At 41.3% G+C, this 22,588-nt stretch overlaps 1 protein-coding gene across 2 annotated transcripts in view; it reads right to left on the reverse strand.

Annotated features, from left to right (window-relative positions):
- ITGB7 (integrin subunit beta 7) overlaps positions 1–22,588 on the reverse strand; it is a 173,852-nt gene that overhangs the window by 18,214 nt on the left and 133,050 nt on the right. For both annotated transcript variants that reach the window (XM_073546181.1, XM_073546180.1), the window contains exons 7-12: positions 15,918–16,076; positions 15,731–15,826; positions 15,069–15,158; positions 14,115–14,252; positions 9,715–9,914; positions 5,484–5,689 (exon numbers count right to left, since the gene is read on the reverse strand). In XM_073546181.1, coding sequence (XP_073402282.1) covers positions 5,484–5,689; positions 9,715–9,914; positions 14,115–14,252; positions 15,069–15,158; positions 15,731–15,826; positions 15,918–16,076 — 889 coding nt within the window. The remainder of the gene's footprint in view (positions 1–5,483; positions 5,690–9,714; positions 9,915–14,114; positions 14,253–15,068; positions 15,159–15,730; positions 15,827–15,917; positions 16,077–22,588) is intronic.

Genomic DNA, 22,588 nt, shown 5'->3' on the forward strand with positions numbered 1-22,588 from the left:
GTAACTGGTGACGTCACAGCACACCTCTTGCCATGTTAACCCTCAACACACCACTCCTCAACATACACTCCTCTCACCTTTCACTATCTCCACTAATGTCCACTCGCAGGATTTCAGAATACTCAAGATGGCATGGCCGCAAGAACATGTCGCCGGCGTGGACAACGTCGGGATCCAGGATGGCGCCGGCGGAAGAAGATGTCGGGGATCATGGAGCAGCGACGATGACAGTGTGAGTATGAGAGACGGAGTGAGAGAAAGGGTCGTATGTGGAGTGAAAGAGTGAGTGGATGTGAGTGGAGATGGTGAAAGGTGAGAGGAGTGTGTATTGAGGAGGTGTGTGTGTATTGAGGGTTAACATGGCAAGAGGTGTGTCACTATCCTCTCGATGCGATAGCATCGGGCCTTAATCTAGTATATATATATATGAACAACAGCAAAGCAAGGTTCAGCAATAACGTGAGCAATCCAGGATGCTGTTAAAAAGTTTTTCTTTCTTTTTATTCATAAATCCATTAAAATACAATTGTCCAAGCAGTTCAAAACAGCAATAACGCAGGAAAGTCGTGCAGATAGGACTACGCGTTTCAGCGGTAGAACCCGCCTTCTTCACGGTCCAGAATCTAATCTGCTTTCCAAACATGGAACCTTATATACATCCCACTCCCATCAGGGTAATTATAAACATATGTGAGAGACTTAAAAACATGTGCTATAAAAGCAGATCAAACATATAAACTATCCACATATTGATCAGTATACAACATGCATGAAGATTATAAGGAAAGGATTCAACATGTTGGAGAAAAATACAATCGGAATATCCAATAACCTGACCATAAAATTTGAGTGGTACAAAAGCATAGAACAATAATATTAACCAGCATTATACAGTGCAAATATATCAATAGTGCATAATGATATCAAGGCGGTTATTAAAGCCCTGTGGCATGCGAGTCCCCAGCTCAAATATCCACCTACTCTCTCTTGCAAGCACTTTTTATGAAAATCACCCACCCTCAATGATATTTGTCTGGAGGGGTAGTCTCTTGTCTGCAAAAAGTTTTTTTTTCTTATTTGGATTTGAATGATTTCAATCTAAAATTTACTAGTAGTGGTCATGAGGTATCAATTAACTTCTTGGATTTGAAACTGACCGCAGATCTGGACAATGATGGGGTTCTGATATCTCCCTATAAAAAATCCATTGCATGCAATAGTATTTTAATGGCTTCCTCTAATCACCCCAAACATGTCATTCAGAATATTCCTGTGGGGGAGCTTATTAGACTAAAAAGGAATACCACATCTAGTGACAAATTGGAGGAAGGAATTGAAATGACCTGTAATAATTTAAAAAAAAGGGGATATCCTAATTGGTCTTTGGAGAGAGCCAGGAAAATGGTAGCAGGCATGGATAGGGTTAAGCTGTTGGAATCTACTGAGAAAAAAAGACAGTTTGACTCTAAAAAATCTAGGGTGGTTTTCAGTACCAATTATAGTCCTCAGTTTAATTCTATTGTTAAAATCATCAAAAAAATCTCCCCTTGTTATCTCAGAATGATATTTTGAAAAATATTGTGGAAAATAATGATATTGCCTTTGTAGCAAGAAGAGCCCCGACTTTAGCTACATTATTATCACCCAGCATGTTCAAAGATCCGGATAAAATTTCCCCTAGCAATTGGTTAAAAACAACAGGATTTTTTAAATGCGGTGCCAATATCTGTAAGTGCTGCGGTTTTGCTAATCTAAAATATTTACATCTATCTCCAATAAAAAACAGTTTAATGTTTGTTCTTTTGTAAACTGTAATACGGAGAATGTGGTGTATCTAATTAATTGCAATATATGCCGTATGCAATATGTAGGTTGTACGATGAACCCCCTTAAAACTAGAATCCGCAAACACCTATCAGACGCTAGTAATTTGCCTATGGTTGGTGCATCAGTAGTATCCCGACATTTTTCAAAAAAACATAATGGGGATTTACGCGGTTTCTCCTTTATGGGCATAGAGCATGTAAAAAAACCATTGAGAGGGGGAGATTTTCATATAAAAGTGCTTGCAAGAGAGAGTAGGTGGATATTTGAGCTGGGGACTCGCATGCCACTGGGCTTTAATAACCGCCTGGATATCATTATGCACTATTGATATATTTGCACTGTATAATGCTGGTTAATATTATTGTTCTATGCTTTTGTACCACTCAAATTTTATGGTCAGGTTATTGGATATTCCGATTGTATTTTTCTCCAACATGTTGAATCCTTTCTTTATAACCTTCATGCATGTTGTATACTGATCAATTTGTGGATAGTTTATATGTTTGATCTGCTTTTATAGCTCATGTTTTTAAGTCTCTCACATATGTTTATAATTACCCTGATGGGAGTGGGATGTATATAAGGTTCCATGTTTGGAAAGCAGATTAGATTCTGGACCGTGAAGAAGGCGGGTTCTACCGCTGAAACGCGTAGTCCTATCTGCACTACTTTCCTGCGTTATTGCTGTTTTGAACTGCTTGGACCATTGCATTTTAATGGATTTATGAATAAAAGAAAGAAAATTTTTTTAACAGCATCCTGGATTGCTCACGTTATTGCTGGACCTTGCTTTGCCGTTGTTCACATTTGTATGGATGGACTCCTACATCCAGATCCGGGCACAACGGAGTTAACCAGGTCAGCTGAGGTTCAAGGTGGTTCACAGGAGTGAGCTGGTCTACATTGTTGGATATATATATATATATATATATATATATATATATATATATATATATATATATGTATATGTTAAACATGGCATCAAAACTTAACTGTTATAAAAAATATGCATTGCTCTAGATGTAAATGTTTGCCAATAATCTAAGGCCTCATTACCAGGGCAAAAATGAGTTTAGAGAGAAAGATAATATAATAATTAAGCTTAAATCTTGATTGTCTTATGGCAAGGATCTGAGATGGTTATTCGTTTGTCAGAATAGTCAGAGATTGATCATTGTGAGACTTGCCATGTCCTCTATATAGAGTTACACTGTGTTCACAATTGTTGGGCAATTTGTATTTTTGATAATTTTATTGTCGAACAAGCACAGTGCTATCAGTCAGTCTAAAAAATTAATAAACCTTTAACCTGTAAAAAGTGGGGCTTTGTCTTTCTTAGGAGAATATATCTGTGTGCAAAATTGGGCAACTACTGGAGTGCAAAATTATTATGCAACTAAATGAAAAGCGTAAATTTTCCCATCTCAATTGTTTATTTTCATCTGTTCAAGTAAGAATAATAACCGAACAACTGAAAATGTACAAACCTACATTTCTGACATCTCAAAAGAAAATATCAGTGATCAATACAACGCCCCTTTTTTTCAATAACAGTGGTAAGCCTTACATCTATGACTAATGTTTTGGGCAGCACCAGCCACCGCCTTCCAGACACTGTTCAGAGAGGTGACTGTTTTCCTTCATCGTAAATGTCACGTTTAAGAAGGGCCCACACGTTCTCAGTAGGGTTTCGGTGCGGTGAGGAAGGGGCCATGTCAATATGCCGTATTTTTCGGACTATAAGATGCACTTTTTTCCCCCAAAATTTTGGGGGAAAATGGGGGTGCATAGTATAGTCGGAATATACTTACAAAATATTGTGGCGGTGGTCCCGTTCCGACGCTGCAAGGTGATGGAGCCTCCCTTCCCAGGCTGGTGTGGTGCTGATGCTCTGTGGTGCGGGGGACTTCTCTGGCATTTGGTGAAAGCCCGGATGCCCCCGCAGATTCATTGCTGCAATACAGTGGCCTCCGGAAAAATGGCCGCCGGGGGCGGCACATGCTCAGATTCCGATCTCTTGGCACAGAGATCTCGGGACGAGAGTTCGTTGCTGAGATCTGAATCTTGAGCATGGTCCGAACCCAGCAAGCATTTTCCTAGAGGCCACCACATCGCAGCAGATTGAGATCTCGGCGACGAGATCTCGTTGCAGAGATCTCAGTCTGAGCATGCGCTGCCACCTGCGGCCATTTTCCCGGAGACCATTGTATCGTAGCAAAAGATCTGCGGGGGCATCTGGGCTTCTACAAAATGCTGGTGAAGCCCCGCTGCACCACAGAGCATCACCGCCGCACCTGTCACATAATGCTGGCGGAGCCCCGCCGCACCACCACCGCACCTGTCACAAAATACCGGCAGAACCACCGGGAACCCCAGAGCACCACCTCAGCACCAGCCTGGGATGGGATTTACCGGAGGCCACTGCACCAGCCTGGGATGGGATTTACCGAAGGCCATCGTACCAGCCTGGACCACTAAACAACCCCTGTGACCACTCCTCCACCTGTGCTGATCTCCCCCCCCCCCCCCCCCCCCGGTAAGCTGAATTCGGACTGTAAGATGGACCCCCATTTGATGCATTATTTTTTTTCCCTATTTTCCTTCTAATAATTTGGAGTGTGTCTTATGGTCTGGTGTGTCTTATAGTCCGAAAAATACTTTCATCTTTAAGGTCTGACAACTAAGCAGTGAAGACTTTGATGTATGTGATTTAACATTGTCCTGCGAAAATCATTGTTTTCTTAAAAGATGCAGACATTTTCCTGTACCACTAATTGAAGAAAGGTTTGGGAATTTATTTCGAGTCAATCTTCAAACCAACTCATGCTTAATAATAACAGCAGTGCCCACCCCACCTTGGTGGAGTCTTAGTCCAAGTGAAGTTCTGTGCCTGTTACTGATCCAGACACAGGGCCATCCATCTGGTCCATCAAGAGTCATTCTCATCTCATCAGTCAATGAAACCTTTGAAAAATATGTCTTAAGATATTTCTTGGCCCAGTCTTGTGCTTTACCTCATGTGTCTTGCTCAGAGGTGCTCAGATTTCAGCCTTCATTACCTTGGCCGTGTCTCTGAGCACTGAACACCTTGTACTTCTGGGCCTCCAGGGAGGCTGCAGTTCTGGAATATGATAGCACTGGAGGACAATGGATTCCTGGTCGATTCACATTTGATGCTTCTCAAATCTTTGGCAGTTCATTTTTTCTCAACAAAGCTTTTTGCGATCCTGTTTACATTTGCATCAAAACTTTTGATAGTTCTGTGATGATGCCCAAATAATTTAGCAATTTCCATAGTGCTGCATCCCTCTATCAGACTTGTAACAGTTTTTGACTTTTCACAGTCCGTTAAATCTCTTTTTTTGTCCAATTTTGCCTGAGAAAAACAAGCTCCCTAATAATTCTGCAAAATTTGATAAATGATGTAATAAAGGGTGCTGTATCCTCAGTCCGGACCCTCCCTCACTACACAAATAGCCATCACCTGATCTGTTGCATCCAATAAACATTCAGGTTTATACAGATTATACATGGAAAATCTGCATAAAAAATGGTGCAGTGTTCAAAATATTCACTAGCCCAATAATTCTGGACATAGTGCACATTAAAAAAAATATTTAGAATGAATTCACAATTTGAAGAGTTTACGGATTTACCTCCACATAGGTCTCCTTCATATCTTTCACAGCTGGCATCATCACACTCACAAAACAGTCCTCGTATGTTTTCATTGCACGCACAGCGCCCACATTCACACTTTCCACGAACGTTACATATCACTGAGCCGTTTATGCATCCTTCATTGGAATCAGGTCTATTTTGGTTACATTCACAGTGTTTTCCTTTATATCCGTCCATGCAGCTGCAAAAGAAGAACATCAATTAGGCTGGAGCCACTCTAGCGTATTAAAAAAATCGGTCCAATGTTGATCCAGAAAAGTAGGACAAGGGTCACACGAGTGTCATGCGAGTACAATGCAATTTTTGTCACCTAGCATCCATATGCAACGCATTTTTAACATTAGTTTTTACATACTGTAATTCTGTAATTTAAAGCTAGATTACAAAACTAGTAAAGCAATCTTATATACAGATTTACATGGATAGACAGACAGAATAAGATAGATAGACGATAGAATAAGATAGATGTCCTGTAAATATTTAATGTTGTTCATGTGGCACTAAAGGGTGTTTAGTCTTATTTAACCATTTAACCTATTAATTTTAAAAAAATGACGTGGTGTCCCCCCTTTTTCTTTATAACCAACTAAGGGAAAGCAGACAGCTGGGGGCTGGTGTCATTATTCCAATTATTATTATTATGTTATTATTATGCCAATATCTTTGAAGATTCCCAGCCTATTAATAACATCTCACAGCTGTCTGTTCTTGTTATTAACAGACGCCTCTCCATTACAAACCCATGGGCTTGATGTCAACGGACAGTACACAGCGGACATCAACCCAAAACCATTACCCATATTGCCAGCGCACCTGGTCAATTGGTAGGATCCAAGGCTAAGCAACAGAATTGGCGCATCTAAAGGATGGACCACTTCTTGGGCTATTGAGGGCTGGTGTTATTAGTCTGGGAAGGTGCCTTAACCATGGCCCCTTCCCAGCCTATTAATATCAGCCCGCAGCTGCCTGCTTAGTCTTTTCTGGTTCTTAAAAATAGGAGGGACTCCACATCATTTTTGGGGGGATTCCCCTTTTTTAATAACTAGCAAAGGGTATGCAGACAGCTGTGAGATGTTATTAATGGGCTGGGAAGCTTCATAGATATTGGCTCCTTCCCATAATAATAACACCAGCTCACAGCTGTCTGCTTTCCCTCAGCTGGTTATTAAAAATAAGGGGGATCCCATATAATTTTTTCATTCATTCATTTATTTATTTAATTAATTAGCTAAATACAAGTGCAGAAAACTACACTCGCAAAGCTCTAATTATATATCTCACTGACATATTTCTATGACAGTTTGGGCTGCGAATTTACTGTACTTGGCTGATGAAATGTCGGGTTTACTTTGAGATGTGTGCATAAAAATCGGATGGCACACACTGTCCACGTGCGATGCAATTTTTTTCTTGCATCCATTTACTTACATATGCGAGTGCAATCCAATTCTTGCAGACAATCACAGTTTGCTGTGAATTTTTCTCAGTCTGATCCGAATTAAAAACAGTACCTGTCTGTATCCTGTTCATATTAGACACTGTTCATATGTTCAGGTTTTAAATACATTAGATAGGAACTGCTTCAATCTGGGATACCGTGACGTGGTGAAGCGGCTTGGTATACATTTTTTTGCTAAAAAAACGTATCAACTAAATACCCTGTATTTGTCATCCAGGACTTGCTGACTCCTGCCATATTTTTTATTGCAGAGTATTTTTTCAAATCTGGCATTCTGTGTCTTCTTGTGTTTCAGTTAGTGGGTGTGTGAACATTGTCTGACCAACTTGTTCACATTTGTGCATGTTACATGTGTTTTTAATCCGTTTTTTCCTTGCTTAGCATGGTTTGGGAGACCCCACCCCTCTCCTGTGTGACGTGCACAAAAGAGCTGTCTCACACCACAAGCCCATACTAGACAGTACCTGTCTTTATCCTGTTCATATTAGACACTGTTCACATGTTCAGGTTTTAAATACATTAGGTAAGGACTGCTTCAATCTGGGTTACCGTGACGTGGTGAAGCGGCTTGGTATACATTTTTTTGCAAAAAAAGTATCAACTAAATACCCTGTATTTGTCATCCAGCACTTGCTGATTACTGCCATATTTTTTATTGCAGAGTAGTTTTGCAAATCTGTCATTCTGTGTCTTCTTGTGTTTCAGTCTGATCCGAGCAAAATCTTACAGATGAGCACTGACTCATTGTAGATCATTGATCAGAGAGCAATACGATATTTTTTCGAATTGCACTCGTCCAATGTATACGTCAGTGTGAATGAGTCCTTAGAAATAGTATCCAGGAACATATAGGTTACAGAGCTGGAGAGCTACTCTTATCATAGCTATCTTATCTGTCTGAACCAACCAAACTGAAATTACGTTGATATGTAGTATTTCAGAGAGGCTAATTGATTTAATTGTTGTGTGTGAAAATTTTATTCTGGTTGCCTTAATGCACATCAAAAAAACATTGCAGCCAGATGTTTGCTGGATGTCAATAAGAGATTATGGAACACAATTTTTTTTTTCAAAACCACAGCTCTAGGTATGACTTTTTTGCCATTTTGTAGCATTGTTTCCCTCTTCAAAACAACATAGTGACTTGTGTTTTTGTTTTGACTTTGATATAACAACTCTTTGTCACATGGCTTATATTTAGAAAATGCTATTAAGAACTCTAATTCTAAAGAAAAAAAACAGCAAGAAACCAACAGAAAAAACAGAAATGGCAAGTAAAAAGATGGGCTTTTTGCACATCAGTTTTTTTAAACAAAACATTAAACCAAAAAATGTCTGTGAAGGTACACTATAAAGGAATCTTTCATCAGATAACCATGGCAGATTACATGTAAGATTACTTTCATTACATGTTTTTGTTTTGTTGGTAGCTTCAGATGGCAGAGATGATTACCTTTGTGGGGTATATTTTTACTTAAAGGGAATTTGTCACCAGGTTTTTGCTACCTCATCTGATGGCAGCATAATGTAAGTAAAAAGACCCTGATTCCAGAGGTGTATCACTTAGTTTTATAGGTGCTGCAGTTGTGACTAGAGATCAGAGAACCTGAACCCGGACAGAATTGTTTGGCATCCGTACCGGACAGTAAGGCCACATGCGCACATTCAGTATTTGGTGAGTTTTTTACCCCAGTATTTGTAAGCAAATACCAAGAGTGGGTGAAACATGCAGAAGTGGTGCAAATGTTTCTATTATACTTTTCCTCTGACCGTTCCACTCCTGGTTTTGGCTTAAAAACACTGGGGTAAAAAACACCAAATACTCAATATGTGCACATGGCCTAAGTGATGGGGTCTGAACGCCGAACATGGACCTTCTGCTGAAGTTTAGGAGACAGAAAGAGAACTTCCACTAGTCCGCCCATTCCTAGTTGTCATGCAATCAGAGTTTTTAGATGTAGCGTGCAGCAGAGCTCAGAAAGCTAACCCCCCCCCACATCAAGCTCTCTGTATCCATAGTCTATAGACAATGAGCTGCTTAACAGAGGAGGGGGTGGAGTCAAACCAGGGCTCATTTGGTGCAGGCAGTGATAAGCTCCCGGTGATAAAACATTGAGTAGAAACAACAGCACACAGGCTAATAAGTGACACATCCCTGAAATGTGTGTTTGACCCCGTACCTTATTCTGTCCTTAGATAACATTTCAAAAACCGGCTGACAGATTCCCTTTAAATGCATATTTTTTGGGCTAAAAATAGTTGACATGTCTGGATTTTACTACAAATGTAAGCTTCAATACCTTTTGTCCTACTCTTTATATTACTAGCTGCAGAATGCGTAAACTGAGAGTCCATCAGTGAGCTCATTCTCACAGAAGAGTTTATAACTCTTGTCTTCTTTTTTTCTGGGATCCTCTCAGCTGGCATAAAGAACTTTGATAAGTTGCAAAATTTTTGTGCAAGTCGAGTTTTTGAGCAAAAATGTTGTGACTTTTTGGGGTTTTCAATAAAGTTTTGCCCAGCTCTGCCAAAATTTGCTGTACGAGGGCGTAACACCACAGCTCATGTAATTAATGATGAGCTACGGCATACCTTACGGCAGAAACTTTACTCCAATATCTGACTCCAACACGCCCCTCATGAAGACCAGAGTTGCTCATGTTGGTTTTGATGAATTGAGGCCAAAGGTTTTTGTGCAAAAAATGGCAACTTAGAGATATTGTCTTCTCACATCATATCAATATCACCTGCAGATCCCACAGCTGTAGTTTCCAGAACCCCCAGTGCAATAGTCAGAGAACGCTTCCCCATCCTGGCAATCACAGTGACACACAGGCTCTATGTCCACATTTATCTCTTCATTGAATCCCAGCACCCTGAGCTTGAAGCTCTGCACTCCATCCTGACAAATCTTCTCATCCATCCATAATGTCAGGTTAAACTCTACCTGAGAAAACAAACCAGAAGAGAGTTTACTGAGAATGTCTCACATTTCCATCTAAGATACTTACTATCTCATACAATGAACCAAGGACTGATAGTGTGAAATGCACGTCATGATGTTCACCAGTAATGAACTATTATTAAAGGGATCGATCACCTCTGGGAATGCAGCCAGCACAACATAAAGGCTATTACATTTTTAATGAGGATAAGGTACATTAATGAAAAAAAAAAAACCTTGGACAATCACTTTAGCCCTTTAAATGCTTTTTTCGGGTCGTATATTGGGATAAGTAACTTTAAAAATTGTATATCAATTCATTCTAAGAGCAATAACTTCTTGGTTGGGCAAGTTGTAGTTTTTGTTTGGTGGTTCATGGAAAAAAAAAACCTTGCTATTCTTAAGTTGAAAGATTCAAGAAAATGGTCTTCATCTAAGGCCGGTTTCATATTTGCATTTCAGGGCGCAGTGACGGCCTGCGCACGGCCGCCGTGCCTCCTCCGGTAGCTCCGCCTCCGGGCACATGACGCTGCATGCGTCATGCGTCTCCTATCTTTATCACTGAGGACGCAGGCCGTGCACAGTTTGCGTTTTGGCGGCACCTGCGTCCTTTTGACGGTGCGCCGACCAGCGCCAAACGCAACCTGTTGCAATTTGGTTGCGCTCGGCGCACTGTCAAAAGGACGCAGGTGCCGCCAAACGCATACTGCGCACGGCCTGCGTCCTCAGTGGTAAAGATAGGGGACGCATGACGCATGCAGCGCCATGCGCCCGGAGGCGGAGCTACTGGAGGAGGCGCGGCAGGGGCGGGGCTTAGCGGCGGCCGTGCGCAGGCCGTCGCTGCACCCTGAAATGCAAATGTGGAACCGGCCTTATACTAAAACTAGACCAGATACTAAGGCAATGATAACCCTATCCCTGAAATCCTTCTGGGATAGTCTGAATTTAGGCATCATTCCGCCCCCCTCCCCAGCCTTGCGAACTTTCCTATCACCGCATTCCTATCTTCTGTTTAATTCTTTTACATACATTTCTAAAAGCTAAACAGTGAAAAATATAGATATAAAAAGAATAGTTTCCTGGGGAATAATTGCACAGGAGACCGAACTACATGGCTTTACAATAGGATATCGGATCTCTACTGAGGAATTATTACGGTATATATCAACGAATATGATTAAGGTCATGCTTACCTATGATTAATCAACAAAGGACTTTCAATACTCCATTGTAAGACTATATACATTTCAAAAGAATGTTCTTCTTGTTTTGCATTTAAAAATCAATAAAGATATGAAAAAAAAAATCCCTGCTATTCTGCCATTGTTGATTGTGTTTTTACAGTCATGAACACACGTTCAGTTAAAATCTATTGCCACTGGAAGCTGGTGGCTTCCTGCACTTCAATATTTAACAGCCACCAGCCAATCACAGGCTAGCAGCTGACATTGGCGCACACGCCACCAGGGTATGACGTTACCTTTTTTGTACTGAAATCCACAATATGGGGGCAGGATGGAGACACATGGGGCAGGACTGGAGACACATGGGGCAGGATGGGAGATCATATGGGGCAGGATAAAAAATCAAGTGGCAGGAAGAAGACACAAGGGGGCAGGATGAAGACATATGGACCAGGAAACACATGGGGCGAGGAATGAGAAACAAGGGGGCCTGGATGGGAGACATTATTACTGCTGTCAAGTATTTTATTTTTGAGGATACTATTTCTGTGGTGGGGGTGGGAGGTGGGAGGTCTTGTTACTGTGCAGGGCAGCACTGTATTGCTTTTTTGTTCTCTTCATCTGGTGTAGTGTAAAAGTGTGGGAAATATTGGGGAATGTGCGCTAGATATCTGTGTTATTTGCTGCAGAGACAAGTGCTGGCTGGAAGAAGTCTGCAATAGATGAAGAAGGAGAGCAAAGATGAAGGATTTCAACTAGAGACGTCACTAGTGAGTCAATGTGCTACCTGTACACTATACACTATATAGTATATACAGAGTTCCTGTGTATAATGTCACTGGTGATCCCTGTATTACCTGTACACTGACACTATATACAGAGCTCCTGTGTATAATGTCACTGGTGATCATTATATTACCTGTACATGATACACTATATACAAAGTTCCTGTGTATAATGTCACCAGTGATCCCTGTATTACCTGTACACAGTACACTGACACTATATACAGAGCTCTTGTATATAATGTCACCGGTAATTCCTGTATTACCTGTACACTGACACTATATACAGTGCTCCTATGTATAATGTCACCAGTGAACCCTGTATTACCTGTACACAATACGCTATATACAGAGCTCTTGTGTATAATGTCACTGGTGATCATTATATTACCTGTACAAGATACAGTATATACAAAGCTCCTGTGTGTAATGTCACTGGTGATCATTATATTACCTGTACATGATACACTATATACAAAGCTTGAGTGTATTATGTCACTGGTGGCCTCTGTATTACCTGTACACTGACACTATATACAGAGCTCCTGTGTATAATGTCACTGGTGATCATTATATTACCTGTACAAGATACAGTATATACAAAGCTCCTGTGTGTAATGTCACTGGTGATCATTATATTACCTGTACATGATACACTATATACAAAGCTTGAGTGTATTATGTCACTGGTGGCCTCTGTATTACCTGTACACTGACACTATATACAGAGCTCCTGTGTATAATGTCACTGGTGATCACTGTATTATCTGTGCAGTGACACTATATACAAATCTCCTGTGTATAATTTCACCGGTGATCACTGTATTACCTGTACACTGACACTATATACAGAGCTCCTGTGTATAATGTCACCGGTGAACACTGTATTACCTGTACACTGACTATATATACAGAACTCCTGTGTGTAATATCACCAGTGATCACTGTATTACCTGTATAACTGTATTACCTGTTTTACAGAACTCCTGTGTATAATTTCACTGGTGATCACTGTATTATCTGTACACTGACACTATATACAGAGCTCCTGTGTATAATGTCACTGGTGAGTCAGTGTGTTACCTGTACATTGACACTATACACTGTATACTATGTACAGAGCTCCTGTGTATAATGGAACTTATGGTAATATTAGTACTGTGTTTTTTTAATTAATGATCAGTATTCACTATGTGGTGGTAATATATGATTTGGTCATGGTGTGGTGGTATTTGTTGCTTGTATGTGGTATTATTTGGTCACTATGTGGTGCTAATATGTGGTCTGGTCATGGTGTGGTGGCATTTGTTCCTTGAATGTGGTATTATTCAGTCCTTATGAAGTGGTAATATGTGGTTTGGTAATGGTATGGTGTTATTTGTTCCTTGTATGTGGTGTTATTTAATTACTATGTGATGGTAATTTGCGGTCTGGTCATAGTGTAGCAGAACTTGTTCCTTGTATGTGATACTATTCTGTCAATATGAGGTGGTGTCAAAACTAAAGGAACACAAAGAGCGCAATAGGGTCTTATCCGGGTTAATGCTGGAAAAGTAATTTAGATTATACTCACCCTTTTTAGGAGAGGTTCAAGCATGTAGGATCAGTAATCTGCTTGCTGCACGTCCAAAGGTCAGCTCTGTGACCGCTTACACATCAGATTTTGGAATAAATTCTCGGACTTTTGTGCGCTGCCAGATAAATTCACCAATCCAATATTTAGGAGAAAGATTAATTCATTTATTTCCCAACGCGTTTCGAAATGTATACCATTTCTTCATCAGGGGATGACAATATCATATATTGTCATCCCCTGATGAAGAAATGGTATACATTTCGAAACGCGTTGGGAAATAAATGAATTAATCTTTCTCCTAAATATTGGATTGGTGAATTTATCTGGCAGCGCACAAAAGTCCGAGAATTTATTCCAAAATCTAATATGAGGTGGTAATATGTGGTCTGGTCATGGTGTGGTGCTATTTGATCCTTCTATGTGGTGGTAATATGTGGTCTGGTCATGGTGTGGCAGTACTTCTCTCTTGTATGTGGTATTATTTGACCACTAATATGTGGTCTTGGAGATGGTGATACCCCTTTAAGACAACTAATTACTTTCATTTTGCATGGTGATACTTTCTCTTTCCCCCAATTTTCCACTTTGAATGTTTGATATACTTCTATATACGTACTTATACTTATATATACTTAATATGTACTGCATATTTCCATACCATTTGGTTAATTTTGACCCCTGAGCACAGACCATATGGCTGCCCCTTCTTAGTACTGTCAGGACAATTGGAGGAATAAGAGATGTGAATTCCTTTTGGTAAATTCACATGCTCCAAGTTCACTGTGGATGACAAATTCTGGAAAGATAGACAACATTACGTAAGATACATAGACTCATTCTTGGACATTCAACTATAAATTTTAAAATTTCGAAAAATTGATTTATTTATTGAAAAATATAATATTACAGGTTATCGTAACTATACAAAGCAGTGCTTCAGCTCTCCTATGTACAGAGAAAATTACGATCTGCTATGACTGCCGGCCACGGGCTGACATTCACAGGAGGATCATAATGAAATGAATGGAGGTCATCAACAGACCCCCGGATGTCATGACATCAGCGCCTAGTGATCACATAATGGGTTCGACGATGGGCGTGTGAACGACAGGATTTAACAGGTTAACAGCGGTGGGAGGAGCTCCACTCCACTCGCAGCTGTTAAAGGGACATGATGGCTGATTAAATTAGCCATTAAATGCAGAGAAAGAAGCATGCTCAGTGTACAATTACATCAAAAGTTGTGAAGGTGTTAATAGACAATAAAATGCCAGTTAGATCAGTATATCAAAAATTATACCTATAAGCAAAAAAAAAATGCCAACCATGAAGTCTACATTAAACAGTTAAAAAGTATATAACCTTTAGTTAGTGTCAAGGACAGTAAAAAAGTGGGTGAAAACGGTTTCACTGGATACGCACTTTTTTATTGTCTTTGACTCTACATAAAAGTTTGATTCTTTTTAACCATTCTTATATTTTATTTATGGACTTTATTGTCAGCATTGTTTTCACTCTCATAGGTCTAAATGTTATTTTATAGGTTGAACTCCATGGACTTACAGTATATCTACCTTCAACCTTAAAAAACTACGAAACCATGAATACTCACATTATACGCTTGAGAAATTAGATTAACCACATTGCTGGAATCTTCCTTTAATTCACCGACTGCAGATTTCGGAATGAGCTCACTTAGTCCCTATGAAAGAAACAAAAACAACAGTGCATTCCTTTAGTAAAGCGCACAATATTTTAATGATAATGAATATTGTATATGTGTGTATGAAGATCAGCGCACATGTGAAGAACCTAGCAGTACAGAGCACCACTGTGGGGTCTCGGTGGTTGGACCCCACCAATAAAGAAGTTATCACTTATCCTTTAAGTGTAAATATTAAAAACATTTGTATACACAGCTTCCAACTGTCCCAAATTTGTTGAAACCGTTCCAAATTATGAAATATTTTGCCAAATTTGGACATGTCCCAGTCTGAAAAGTGTTGGGGTTTATATAAACCTTGCCCAAAGGTAGACAAACCCATTTTGTTTTGCTTATACTTGGTTAAGTCCTTTGGGGTGAGACTTAAATTTTCCTATTTTATCAACCTAAATGTTGGGAAGTATGAGATTACCAATCTAATTTAATCTACGGAATATGATAGGCCCTACTTATAACACTGGACCTCCATTATAGCTCCACTGACTACCTCATCTGGAACGTCTTAGTGACTGTGAAGCTCATTTTCTCTTCTTACATAGAAGTCTACACACCTGATATGTGGGGAGGACATTACTTGTGACAGCAAATATAGGCTGTATATTGGCTGCTGTAAGGATCTGGGAGAGATGTCCCACCGATGGGTAATCCTGTGCAAGACACAAGAAGAATAGAATGTTTCTTCAATTCAGAGACTGTAGTTGCCACATTGAGGGCTGGAAACGTTATCATCATACTCACAAACATATTACTGTGGTGATACTCTCCGTTCTCATTTAGGTGACAGCGCCCATCAGTAGGGATGTAGATACCGGCTAATTTTCCATCCCCTGCCATGTGAAAGACATCATCAGATGCAAAAACCAACAATCGAGTAACATTCCTCCAGCCGATGTGATCCTGCAACAGAGATTTAATACTTAGAGAAAATGATCTGGTGAACCTAGTAGAGTATGGTACAAGGATCATCTAAATAGATCTAACATTATATACCTCACGTCCCAATATACCAAAAGTTACCCTGCCATGGAGGCTGTAATGTGACCTCATCACCTTTCATTACCTGTAAGCCTGCTCAGTGTGAGACATCTCACTGTAAAATCTATGGCTCGGCTTAAAGAGTAGGTAAAGTTTATTTTTTAAATTTAATTATTACTCAACATTTGCAAAGTGATGAATCTTTGTAATATCCTTCATTACCTTATTTTACTTATTTTTCTCCAAAATATAATTCCAAAAGTGCTTCTTTTAATTTTCTAGTTCAGACCCTTTTAAAAGATGGTTTAAACTGCTTCTCTAGCATGAGGGTGTAAGGGAGGGAATATCAAAAATATGGCATTCTTAAAATAACGTCACAACACAAGATATTGGGATTGCTTCACTTGAATAAACTTATTGCAAATTTTAAGAGTTCCAGATTTTTGATATTCTTATGAATAAGGGGTGGTATCCTTCTCTGGGCACCTTTTAGGACGGAGTGACGTGTATCTCATCCTTATCAGGTGTAAGGGAGGGATTTGGCTGACCTCACTTTATACCTCCCTTTTATTGGCCACACACCAGCACTGCATTACATACAGTCAGACATGTTAATTGGCAGGCTTTCTGTTAAATATCCCTCACTATGGTGCAGTACCCCATGTTCCTTCCTGGTCAGATAAAGATTCAACTTAGTCCTCCAGGATCGGTTTGACACATTGTCAGTAGCGCACTCCACACTAGCTGCCTACGGGAATCACGCCTCTGTCAGCTCTATTTAAAGCCACTGCAGGTACTCCTAGTGAAGAATCCCTTTGTACAGTAGTCATGTAAGGAGGTGGCGGGGACCCTCAAGTGCCTCCTCTCCCCTGGACGCTGTTTACATGATTACATGCGGCACCTCATCGTTTTCTAGTTTGAAATGTAATGTTTCTGTATTGTGATGTCATGTACTGTGTATAGGGTTAGGATTAGGGATAGAAGTTAGCATAGAGTAACAGCAGGGTTAGAATAGAAGGGGGGCATATTAGAGAATAGGTAGGAGTGTTAGTTAGATCAGGCAGCATAGGGGTTAAACAAATGGGAGGGGCCACAGAGCAGAGCATCACAGAGTAGGGAGGTATGGGACGGGCACTTTCTGATTATAGCCAGAGCCCGGGCAGCTTTGCCCAGGGCAGGTTATGTGAGAAACAGTGGAGCAGGCAGTTACTGGCCGTAGGGATAAAGCTGCTATGGCAGTAAGGGGCCCCAAGCAGAGACTAGTGCAGTCGGGCACTAGCTCAACAGGACCAACCCCAGGAAGGATCTGGGGTCTATGACCGGGGCGAGAACAGCAGAGATGGCATTCCTGGCACCTTTCCCAATTGGAACCGGACGAGGGGCTGACAGGGAGCTGGTGACGTTGGCGGCATGGATGGGCCACGAATTGTCCAAGGAGATGGCAGGGATTGTCAGGAGGAAAGAGAGAGATTACGGAAATAGTAGAGTCTGCCTGGAAGGCAGAGAAAGCGCAGGATACATGGCTGTGTGTGAATTGTGCTGCCAAGGTGTTGAGTGCCCTTTTGATAAGTAAAGTTGAACTGTTTGAAAAGGACTGCGACCCGAGGTGTTTTGTGGAACTTGGAAACACGGAGCCGGAGTGACAAAACTGGAAGGAACTCTGACAGTAACCGTAAGCGTTCTGCTGCGCATGCTGCATGTGCAGCAGAAGGGACATTGTAATTCATTTGTGGGGCGCCAGGGTGTGGGAACTGTACAGCCCGTTTCCATGACTACCATCCTGGCCACCTTACAGTCACACGGGTCAATGTGTGTCACTGTGACTCTCTCCCTTGTGTCCGTATGTCTTACACAGATAGCAGACAATTTACAATCTTTCTTCTTCCTGCACGTTGTAGCATTGTCATGCTTTCTGTTGTCCAGCTAAACTTAAAGCAAAACTGTGCAGTATAGAGAGGCAGTCTGTGGTATGGCAGATAGAACTTTCTGTGAACACTTCAGAAAATGAAACTATGGGTGCTTGAAATATGCACCTTCTTGTATGAAGATGATAACAGCCAATAAGAGCTTTAAAAAAAGCATTATGGTTTGTAACAAAGTGTAACCGTCATTTTAATTTTACTAATCAATTGTACACATCAAAATAAGAAACTTTGTAATGTATCTCTTCATAGAAATCACCTTCTTTCTCCACCCGCACTCATCATTCATTTTCAAAATTCTCAATTCTGAGGTAATATCTGCCTTCAGTGAAGACAGAATCCCTCAGTACTGAGATAGGAGATAGTGGCTGCTACAAATAAGAACCTATGTAGACCAGAGTAGGGGAGGAGGGGGGAGAAGGAGGGCGGAGCTCTGTCTCTAGCTCCTCCCTCCTGCATGGAATCTTATCAGTAGCAACTTCCATCTTCTATCTAAGTAATAGGAAAATCTCTCTTCACTGATTTTTCCTGTGGATTGAGAATTTTTAAAATGATCAGTCCATGAGGAGTACAAAGCAGATTTCTGTGATCAGATATATTTCAAAGTTGCTTATGTTAATCTGTGTAACACCATTAACCATGAGGTGTAACACCACCCCCCACCATGAAGGGACACGGATGTACTCACTACCCCAGGCTGTGCAATGAGCTCTTTTTCTTTTGCTGACTGTGCATGTTTCTTGGCTGCACGCTTAGGGTGCATGAGTGGGAACTTCCTGATTTTTAAAGAGACAGTGTGTGCGCTCCTAATGTGTCCCCATCCTATTGCTGAGAGACACTTGGTACTTAAGGCACCTCCACCTGTTGGAAGGTTCCTGAGAAATATGCTTTTTCAGTGTGTGCGCGCAACTACTGAGTTTCCAGGTCCTGTCCTGTTTCTGATCTTGTTTGTACCAGTTTCCCTGGGTCTGTTTACCTAGGCCAGAACCCTGAACCTGTACCTGTATCTGATATTTCCTGTTTCTGCCACCGTGGGGGCTAAATACTCAGACCTGAACCCTGAACCTGTGTCTGTCCTTGTCTAAATTAAGAACAATCCCTTAACCTGTTTGTATCCAAGTCTGGATCTTTCCCTAAACCTGCTGCGGGTACCTTTATCTATTCCTAAACCTGCAGTGTCTGAACCAGTACATATCACTATACCTGCTGTGTCTTAACCAGTACCTATCTTTATATCCTGCAGTATTCTGTTGTCTCTGTGCAACATTAGTGATCTGTGTGTACACTTGCTAGTTCATTGTAGTTCCCTGTGTGAATCTGGTCCTGTCTGTCCTGCGTATACCTGTCCTTGTTTTGGTCTTGTGTGAACTTGATCTTGTCTTCCCTGTGTGTACTTGTCCTTGTAATTGAGCCCGTGCTTATCTGAGCCTGTTCGTTCCATATAAACCGTGTCCTGTCTCACCTGTCTGTTCCTGTGGGTCCCTGCCTGTCCGCGTCTGCGGTTCCCTGTCTATCCGTTTCTGCGGTTTCCTACCTGTCTGCATCTGTGGCTCCCTGCCTGTCCAAATGTGCGATTTGCTGCCTGTCCACATCCGCGATTCGCTGACTGTCCGAAACTGCGGTTTGCTGCTTGGCTGTGTCTGCAGTTCGCTGTTAGACCGTATCTGCGATTTGCTGCTTGGCCAGGTCTGCAGTTCGGTGCTTGGCCGAGACTCTTGTTCGCTGTTTGCCACGTCTGTAGTCTGAACTGGGTAGTCTGAACTGTAGCCAATTCCTGTATTCCAGTCATACCTGTTGGTGTTCCAGTCCTTTCTAAAACTGTTCCTTGTCTGAACTGGGTCCTACCCGTTTGTCGTTCGTGTATTACAGTCGTACCAGCCTGTGTCACAGTCCTTTCTGAAACTGTTCCTTGCCTGAATTGGGTCCTACCTATGCATGTATTCTAGTTTTACCTGCTTGTGTCCCAGTCCTTCCTGAAACTGTTCCTTGTCTGAAATGGGTCCTACCCGTTCCTGTATTCCAGTCTTACTTGCCTCTGTGTCCCTGTCCTTCCTGAAACTCTCCTTGTCTGTTCAGTTTGAACTGGGTCCTACCTCTGCCAGAGTATCAGCCATACCCACCTGCACCAACCTGCCTGCCTGTACATCACCCATATCCACCAGTGCCTGCCAGCATACCAGCTGTGGGTGACAGTAATTTCCTGTCTATGTATCACCTGAGCCAGAGAGTATACCTACAATAATTGCCTGCACCTGTCGTTACAGTGTCCTGTCCACTTGGGGGTCAGCTGCTACTGCCAGACGCTGCCCTGGAGTGGTACCCGGCAGCTACCTACAGCACAAGCCTGACCTCACCACTAGTAAACACCATCGTAGCTGCTTAGTCACGCTCCTTTGGGGTAGTCTGGTCCGTGACACAGTGGGGCCACGATCCATACTTGTGCTAAAAAGTCCGAGTGCGAGAGTAACAATGTGTACTATTGATTTATGAAATAAAAATTAAAGTGATGGTTACACTTTTAATACAGTGTGACCTGTGACCAAATGTCTAACAGGATTCAACTTGCAACCATAGCTTTGTTATTGTGATAGGTAGCAGGTCACAATGAGACCCTATAGACAATCATTACATCCCATGTCAGAATGGCCAATGAGATCCTCATGTCACGTACAGAGGGGAAAAAGTATTTAGTCAGCCACCAAAAGTTCTCCCACTTAAAAAGATGACAGAGAACTTAAATTGACATCATAGTCAAAATGAGAAAACAAATCCAGAAAATCTCCTTGTCTGATTTGCAAGATTTATTTTGCAAACTATGATGGAAAATAAGTATTTGGTCATTAACAAAAGTTCATCTCAATATTTTGTTCTATATCCTTTGTTGGCAATGACATAGGTCAAACGTTTTCTGTAAGTCTTCACAAGGTGGCACACACTGTTGGTGGTATGTTGGCCCAGGGGGACACGTCTGGCACTGCAGGATCTATGTCCCTGGCAGCGTAGTGTGTAACTGAAGGTAGCCTTTGTTACGGTGGTCCCAGCTCTATGCAGGTCATTCACTAGGTCCCCCAGTGTGGTTCTGGGATATTACTCACCATTGTTGTGATCATTTTGACCCCATGGGGTGAGATCTTGCATGGAGCCCCTGATCTAGGGAGGTTATCAGTGGTCTTGTATGTCTTCCATTTTCTTATTATTGCTCCCACAGTTGATTTCATCACACCAAGCTGCTTGCCTATTGCAGATTCAGTCTTCCCAGCCTGGTGCAGGGCTACAATGTTGTTTCTAGTGTTCCTCGAAAGCTCTTTGGTCTTCACCATAGTGGAGTTTGGAGTGTGATGGTTTGAGGTTGTGGACAGGTGTCTTTTATACTGATAACAAGTTCAAACAGATGCCATTACTACAGGTAATGAGTGCAGGACAGAGGAGCCTCTTAAAGAAGAAGTCACAGGTCTGGGAGAGCCAGAAATCTTGCATGTTTTTAGGTGACTAAATACTTATTTTCCACCATAATTTGCAAAATAAAAATTGCCAAATCAGACAAGGTGATTTTCTGGATTTGTTTTCTCATTTTGACTCTCATATTGGGGTCTACCTATGATGTCAATTACAGGCCTCTCTCATCTTTTTAAGTGGGAGAACTTGCACAATTGGTGGCTGATTAAGGCTACTTTCACATTAGCATTTTTTAGTGCTGCGCTTCGTGCGCAATAGAAACGCATGCAAAAAACGCATCATGCACTTTGCATGCGTTTGCTTTTTTTAGGCGCATGCGTTTTAACCAGTTTCTAGCCATGTTAACTCTTAAAACGCATGCGATTTTAAACGCAGGCGTGCACATGGACATGCGCACGCCTGCGTTCCCATAGACTGTAATGTGATTTTTTGGCACATTCCGTGCGCCTCCTTTTATTGACACTGGTTGGACTGACCCAAAATACAACAGGTTGCGTCCGGCGCGCCTAGGCGCACACTACAAAAAAACGCATGCGTACGAAAACGCATACAAACGCATGCAAACGCTAGACCATGTGCCCCCATGTTAAACATAGGGGCGCATGGTGCATGCGCATGGACACGCATGATGCGCTGCGCTAAAAAACGTAATGTGAAACCAGCCTAACTACTTTTTTCCCCACTGTAATTAATATATGGTACCATGTGACCCCGACCTTTTTCTAAAACTTCTAGAGAAAAAACAACATAGGAACCACACAATGCAGAATAAAGATGATCCAAAATTGTTATATTCGGAGGACTATACTACTCCTACTCCTAACTTCCACTCTATTGAATGATAATTGTATATTCATAGTAAGTTTGTACAATGGAGAAGTGTTCTGGGCAACAACATTTTTTTCTTATAGTACTCTTAGGCTATGTTCACTGTTTTGTATTTGCTGCATTTTTTTATGCAAATCAAAAATCAGTTTTTTACAGTAACAGCTATGAGATTTCAGAAATTTTATGCATACACTTGTTTTTTTCCCCCTGACTGAATTGACAGAGATG

Source organism: Dendrobates tinctorius, unplaced genomic scaffold (assembly GCF_039654945.1).
Source record: "Dendrobates tinctorius isolate UK_male_01 unplaced genomic scaffold, ASM3965494v1 ptg000145l, whole genome shotgun sequence".
NCBI lineage: Eukaryota > Metazoa > Chordata > Amphibia > Anura > Dendrobatidae > Dendrobates > Dendrobates tinctorius.